Source organism: Oncorhynchus gorbuscha, linkage group LG18, assembly GCF_021184085.1.
Source record: "Oncorhynchus gorbuscha isolate QuinsamMale2020 ecotype Even-year linkage group LG18, OgorEven_v1.0, whole genome shotgun sequence".
Classification (NCBI taxonomy): Eukaryota; Metazoa; Chordata; class Actinopteri; order Salmoniformes; family Salmonidae; genus Oncorhynchus; species Oncorhynchus gorbuscha.
This window is the reverse complement of record NC_060190.1, coordinates 26,815,609-26,823,197: the sequence shown is the minus strand read 5'-3', so window position 1 is coordinate 26,823,197 and position 7,589 is coordinate 26,815,609. Positions and strand designations below refer to the sequence as shown.

Here is a 7,589-nt window from a genome sequence, read left to right as displayed (position 1 = left end):
GAATGTTATCAGATCTTCAGCCAAAACCTAATATTAGATAAAGGGAACCTGCATTTACAAATAAGTATGTATTTGTTGTGTTATTAATAAAGGTATGCAACACCCAATTCCCCTGTGTGAAAAAGTCATTGCCCCCTTACACACAATAACTGGTTGTTTTAGACTAGTGTGTTTTGGATTAAATTCAGCTCTGTATCAGAGAATGTCAGGCCATCCGGCTGTGTGCTGAAGCTGAAACGCTGCTGGGTCATGCAGCAAGACAATGATCTAAAACACACAATCAAGTCTGCATGAAAATGGCTAAAAAGCAAGACATTCGAAGTTAAGTCCTTAATCCCAATTGAGAGGTTGTGGCGGGACTTGAACAAGCAGTTCAATGCTTGAAAATCCACAAATGTCACCGAGTTAAAGCAGTTCTGCATGGAAGAGTGGGCCAAAACTCCTCCACAGCGACGTTAGAGACTGATCAACTAACAGGAAGCATTTGGTTGGAGTCATTGCAGTTAAAGGTGAGTTATTGAGTGCAAGGGGTCAATTACTTTCTCACACAGGAGCATTGGGTGTTACATAACTTTATGAAATACACTACATGGCACAAATGTATGTGGACACCTGCACGTCGAACATCTCACTCCAAAATCATGGACATTTGCTGCTACAACAGCCTCCACTCTTCTGAGAAGGCTTTCCACTAGATGTTGGAACATTGCTGCAGGGACTTGCTTCCATTTAGCCACGAGCATTTGTGAGGTCGGGCACTGATGTTTGGCGATTAGGCCTGGCTCGCAGTCGGTGTTCCAATTCATCCCAAAGGTGTTCGATGGGGTTGAGTTTAGGGCTCTGTGCAGGCCAGTCAAGTTCTTCCACCCCATGTCGACAAACCATTTCTGTATGGACCTCGCTGTGCGCACGGGGGCATTGTCATGCTGAAACAGGAAAGGGCCTACCCCAAACTGCCGCAAAGTTGGAGGCACAGAATCATATAGAATGTTACTGGATGCTGTAGCGTTGAGATTTCCCTTCACTGGAACTAAGAGGCCTAGTCCGAACCATGAAAAACAGCTCCAGACCACTATTCCTCCTACACCAAACTTCACAGCTGGTACTATGCATTGGGGAAGGTAGCGTTCTCCTGGCATCTGCGAAACCAAGATTTGTCCATTCGACTGCCAGATGGTGAAGTGTGATTTATCACTCCAAAGAATGCATTTCCACTGCTTCAGAGTCCAATGGCGGCAAGCTTTACACCACTCCAGACGATGATTGGCATTGCGCATGGTGATCTTAGGCTTGTGGGCGGCTGTTCGGCCATGGAAACCCATTTCGTGAAGCTCCCCACGAACGGTTCTTGTGTTGACGTTTTTTTTCCCAGAATCAGTTTGGAACTCAGTAGTGAGTGTTGCAACCAAGGACAGACAATTTTTTTTTTACACACTTCAGCACTGGGCGGCCCCGTTCTGTGAGGTTGCGTGGTCTACCACTTCGCGGCTGAGCCATTGTTGCTCCGTTCCCACTTCACAAGAACAGCACCTACAGGGCAGCTATGACGGTGCCACGTTGAAAGTCACTGGGCTCTTCAGTATGGGATTTTTATACACCTGTCAGCAACAAGTGTGGCTGAAATAGCCGAATCCACTCATTTGAAAGGGTGTTCTAATATCAGATTTTGGTTGAAGATCTGATAACATTCAGTATCCAAAATATGTAGAAGTAGAGAAAATTGGAAATGGGGCAAATACTTTTCCACAGCACTGTACAGACAACCAACCACATAGGCTACATGCTTTCTAGAAATGCCCTCCCATTTATGAATTTTAGCTTCGCCCTCAAACTTTTCTTACTCTGTGGACAGATTATGCTTCCTTTTTCCCTTCAATAAACACATTTCAATTGTCCTTATCATGACTGCCAGACTAAAACATCTGTGTCACCAAAGGCATCAGGGAAAGGACAGTAACTTCAAAGGCCCAGGACAATCTTACCACAGGCCACTGTCCTATGCACTTGCAGCTCTCCCATCTGACTGAAGCTTTCGCCACAGTCGTGGCATCGGTATGGGTTCTCCTTGTGAGTCCTCCTCAAATGCCCTTTCATATGAGCGTCCTGCCTGAACGCTTTCCCGCAAACTGGGCAGACAAACGGTTTCTCTCCTGTGTGAACTCTGATATGCTCGTTCAGATGACTCTTCACTTTGAAACCTTTCCCACAAAGGTGACAGCTGTGTGGTCTCTCCCCTGTATGAGTCGTCATGTGGTCTCCCAGACCCTTCCTGGCTGGGAACCCCTTTCCACAGACATGGCATCGAAATCGCTCGTATGAAGCGCGTCTCTTCATAAATTCAGACAGTGTTCCTATATGCCTAAATGGTCGTCCTCTCTTTGTTTTCCGTTGCAGGGGGCTCATGTTTTCACTCGGAGCTGCAGAACAGTGTGCGTTTACTGCAAACAGGAACTGTGGGTCACTCGTTGGTACTCCGTAGCCCTCTCCATCAGGTTCTGTTTTAATGTGTTCCACTAGGGTACTCGACAGATTATTAATCTCATTGTCCTCCACAATCTGGGTTTTAAAAAGGTGCGAGGGCCAAGGGTCCTGTTCAAACCCACTTTTCACACAAGGAGGAGTGAATGCAAACTCTATGTTATGACTATGAGACTCAGGCCCTTGCAGTTGCTCTCCTACCAGTCTCGTCCTGAAGTCCTGTTCCCCTGTACTTTGTGCGGGCTCTGAACTTTCTTCCCGCAGACTGAGGCCCTTCATTTCCTCTTCTGAGACATGATGCCTAGGTTCTGGAGGGAAGGAAAGGCAAATAAATGTTAGTCAACAGAGAGCCATATTAATATATCTTCCCGAGACCAGCGGAGTAAAAGAATCTAAATGATCTGCTTCAATTCAGTTGGCGCATAAAAGCACTTTGTCAGGCCAAATACAATATATCACACGCTCCTTTCTTTAAACATGTATATATTTTCCCCTATTGAAAACTGGGATTCATAGTGTACTGGTAGCATTACAGTCCTTTACTTTCATTGAAAAATATCCCTCAAACTTGTTGCGAGCTCACAGAATCGTTGGAGGAACAGAATCGTTACGATTTGCCTTCACCGGAACTAAAAGGCCTAGCCAAAACCATGAAAAACAGCCCCAGACCATTATTCCTCCTCCACCAAACTTTACAGTTGGCACTATGCACAGATTCGTCCATCGGACTGCCAGATGGTGAAGCGCGATTCATCACCCCAGAGTCCAATGGCGGCGAGTTTAACACCACTGATCTTAGGCTTGTGTTCGGCTTTTCGGCCATGGCAACCCACTTCATGAAGCTCCAGACGAACAGTTCTTGTGCTGACGTTGCTTCCAGAAGCAGTTTGGAACTTGGTGGTGAGTGTTGCAACCGAGGACAGACAATTGAGGAGGACAGACAAGTGTTGCAACCGAAGACAGACAATGTTTATGTGCTTTTGCACTTCAGCGGTCCCATTCTGTGAGCTTGTGTGACCTACCACTTCACAGCTGAGAGTTGTTGCTTGTAGACGTTTCCAGTTCACAATGAGAGCACAATTGACCGGGGCAACTCTAGCAGGGCAGAAATTTTACATGTTGGAAAGGTTACATCCATAACTAGGCAAGTCAGCTACATTATAATATATGCCATTTAGCAGACGCTTTTATCCAAAGCATACATTCTACGTATAGGTGGTCCCGGGATGAACCCACTACCCTGGCGTTACAAGCGCCATGCTCTACCAACTGAGCTACAGAAGGACCATACATTGGACTAGCTGACTTAGTTAGCTAAATTTATCTCCCCCAGAGACCAACAAAGAAAAATCCTGATTCAAACTTTTTTCCCGTCGGTTAACCCTTTCCTTTCTAACAAACTGAAAAGATAAATAAAAAAAAATTGATAATAATAATAATTTTATAAATCCTTAGCCTTTCTCTGAAAGCAGAGCAGGCCCTCATTGTTCCCCACTGTGTTTGGGTTAGTAAACATTTGTAGAGTGGCTCTTTTTGCCCTCAGCATGCATTTTTTCACCATTCTTATTGTCTAAAGAACCCATATGTTATTCTGAAATATTAACATAAATACTAAACATGTTGAACTCTTATTATGGTGACGATTTTACAAAATTACAGTCATGATCATTAATTGGACTCGCATTTTTCTGGTCTCGGTCTTGACTCGGTCTCAGACCTCTCGTCCCCACCCGGTCTCGGTATGCTCGATTCGCTCCGGCCTTGAATCGTTCTCGCTTTAGGTGGTCTCGAGCACAAAACTGTCCACAGATATTGGGTTCCAGCATGTTGATTAACAGGTGACAAGAGAAGTGACACACACTGTGAGCTTGCAGTGCGCGGAACGTCAAGCAAGGGCAGTGAAAGAGTAGGACACAAGCCAGTCAAACACTAAGTTGAAGTAGTAGTCGTTACAAACCTGCTCTATGTAACTTTATTTGTGGTTTCATGACCAAATCCAACATGTTCTGTAACCGTTTGTTCTCCTCCTTCGAACGGGAGACTTCTTCTTGATACTCTACTATCGTATTTTCAACTACTCCAAATATCTCTACAGCAGCCGCGATCAATCGCTCACGCAGAAACACATTGAGCAATTGTATTTTTGACATGTTGGGAATGCACTGTCACTAGTATTTTATTATCAATTTATTTAAATGTAAAGCTTTTTTGAAACCCTTCTTGTTAAATGTGCCTGCCAGGAAGTAAACACTGCTCGCTATACTTTTTCACTGTGCGTGCACGGCAACACAATACCGCACTACCGCCGCCTGTTGTCCGGAGTGGAAACAAAGGTTGACAATACGCTGACGTTTTTCAACCTATATTTTTGGTTCACATGTAAGAAGAGACAGACATGACTCTCAAATGGCTATTTCTTCCTAAAACACTTTCCAGACTTGAACTTGGGCTGCACGCTGGCTATTGGTTAAGATTCTGATAGTTCCATATAGTCAATAACCTTTCTGTCCTAGTACTGTACACCATTTATGAATACAGTTCAGTCCTGATTCAGGGTATTATAATGGTATGACTTTGGACTGTTTGGAATAAACATAATAAACTGCAGTGCATGCAGACATGTTGAACTGCATGCTTCTTTTCAAATGAATATGTCTGCACTGTTTACAGTTGAAGTCGGAAGTTTACATACACCTTAGTCAAATACATTTAAACTCAGTTATTCACAATTTCTGACATTTAATCGAAGTAAAAATTCCCTGTCTTTGGTCAACACTGAACAAAGAGGCTACAATCAAAAGTGCCCTAGAGAAGACAGAATCAGTGTCTGTCACTGTAGATATATGGACTGACATGATCATGAGGGGCTTCATGGGAGTAACGGCCCATTACATGGCTATGACAGAGAGAAAAAACTCCCCGACTGGAGTCAGTTCCGTTGAGCTGTGATAGATTCACAGGGTCACACACTGGGGAAAGAATCAGTAATACATTTGAAATAATATGTGATCATTTTGGCATAAAACATAAATTAGATTTATATCATATGTGATCACGCTGCAAATATGAAAAAGGCCTTCACAGTTTGTTTCCCCAAAGTAAGCAATGATCATGATGATGATGATGATGATGATGTGGATAACCCCAGCCTATGGGAATAATTTGGTGAAGAATACAATGCTGATGTAGAAGCTATCCGAACCAACTGCAGGCAACAGCGCTTACAGTTCTTTGCCCATTCATTACAACTAGTGATTAGAGATGGACAGCCTGCTGGCTAAGGTAACCAAACTTTGCAACTTACTACATACTACCTGTGGTCTGAAAGAAGCATTTGAAGCTGAGTTCGGAGCCAATCGTTGTATCCCTGCTGATGTGTCTACCAGATGGAACTCCATCCTCCCAAGGACACAAGGAACTCTGCTTATCACCAAGGGAATGGAGCCAGCTATTGGAGCTAGTGGACATTTTGGACCCTGTGGTGACTCTCAGTGCTGCCCTTCCTTGTGTACTGTCACTCAACTATCATCTGCAAAGTATACTGAGCACAAGTTGTCACCTAGTCAGTCTTGTGAAAGCACTGCAGCGGTCACTCAGGCGCCGATTCCAGGGGGTGTTTGTGAATGTCAGAATGGAGCACTCGGATGAACAGGCAACAAAACTTCCATTTGGTGACAATGTATACATAATGGCTGCACTGCTGGACCCATCCCTCTGCCTGTTCTGGCTTGATTATAATGTCCTCATACCACATGAGAGGATAAAGCTGAATTGAAGGAGTCTGATTGGTAGGTACAATGCATTGCAACATGCAACGTTTTCTATGTCACTTGCAATCAAATAATGATGTATTTTTTTCTCCATATACTGTTATTCTTGATTATATACATCATTTAATGACATTTCTTTCAGACCTTGTTCTGGCTGAAGCACGGAAAGTCACCATTACGGAGAGCAGTAGTAGAGAAGAAGAAGAACAACCACCTGCCAAAACCTCTAGACTGTTCTCTGGCCTCCGCAACAAGATCAGCAAGAAGAAAGGAGACATAAAGTAATCTGTCAGAGCAGAGATTTTTTTCCCTCGCTATATTGAGGTATCTTCTGATGAAAACGAAGTTGATTGCTTGGATATTTGGAGAATCCATGCAAGAGACTTTCCAAGGCTCAAGCAGGTAGCAATGACAGTGTTGGCTGTGCCTGCCACCAGTGCCCCAGTGGAGAGAGTGTTTAGTCATGGGAGGCCTCATCATGCGACCTCATCGTGCCAGGCTCAGTGCAAGAACGCTGACAAACTTGATCTTTCTGAAATGTAACCTGTCTACAACATACATTTTCTCTGTCCTAAGGGCACAGAATGTAATGTACTACTTGTTACAGGAAATTGTGTTTCTGTTAAGTGTCCAGGCCAGTAAGTATATTTTAGGGATAAAGTTGCACCGATGAGACAACATCGAAATTACGAAATTGGGGATTAAAAGGGGGTAACAAAATATATATATACTGTATATAGAAAGAGGTACTTTGACCACAGTGGGACAACCTGGTAGTTTTAAAGCTACTACATCACTTTGGCAGTGTATTGAGTGTGTTTCCTGTCTCTCTCTCTCTCTCTCAGTGGTTCTCAACCAGGGAACTTGGCTTATCCACAGGGGGTACTTGAGAAGACTCATGAGACAATAGGCTTATTGATAAAATGCACATGAGCGGGTACTGCAGGGGTAATCCGGGCAGGTACAGTCACCGAAAAAGGTTGGTGAACCACTGCTCTAGGCCGTCTGTAATGTGTCTCTGGCTCAAGTCAGTGACCTGGACCGAGCTGTGACGGCTGCCAAGGAGGCGTTCGAGGAGGGAGAGTGGGGCAAGATGAACCCCGGTGACAGAGGCAGACTCATATACAGGTCAGCATATTAGACACAGATACTCATACCAGTATAATATTCAGGTGGCTAGTGGTCTGTCTGTCTGACACAATCAGGAACCGGTCGAGGTTAACATTTGTACCTACGAATGGTGCTGTGTATTTAATTTACAGTAGTAAATGTTCTACGTGACCCCTCACTGACCCCTTCAGGCTGGCTGACCTGATGGAGGAGCACCAGGAATAGTTGGCC

General features: G+C 44.2%; 1 protein-coding gene across 1 annotated transcript; it reads right to left on the bottom strand.

The window, feature by feature from the left end:
* Nucleotides 1–819: 819 nt before the first annotated feature.
* LOC124003717 (zinc finger protein 239-like) lies at nt 820–4,722 on the bottom strand. The gene is made up of 2 exons (XM_046312261.1): nt 4,436–4,722; nt 820–2,786 (listed from the first exon to the last, which is right to left on the bottom strand). The coding sequence occupies exons 1-2, from the start codon at nt 4,626–4,628 to the stop codon at nt 1,960–1,962; spliced, it is 1,020 nt and encodes a 339-aa protein (XP_046168217.1). The 5' UTR covers nt 4,629–4,722; the 3' UTR covers nt 820–1,959.
* Between the last annotated feature and the right edge of the window lie 2,867 nt (nt 4,723–7,589).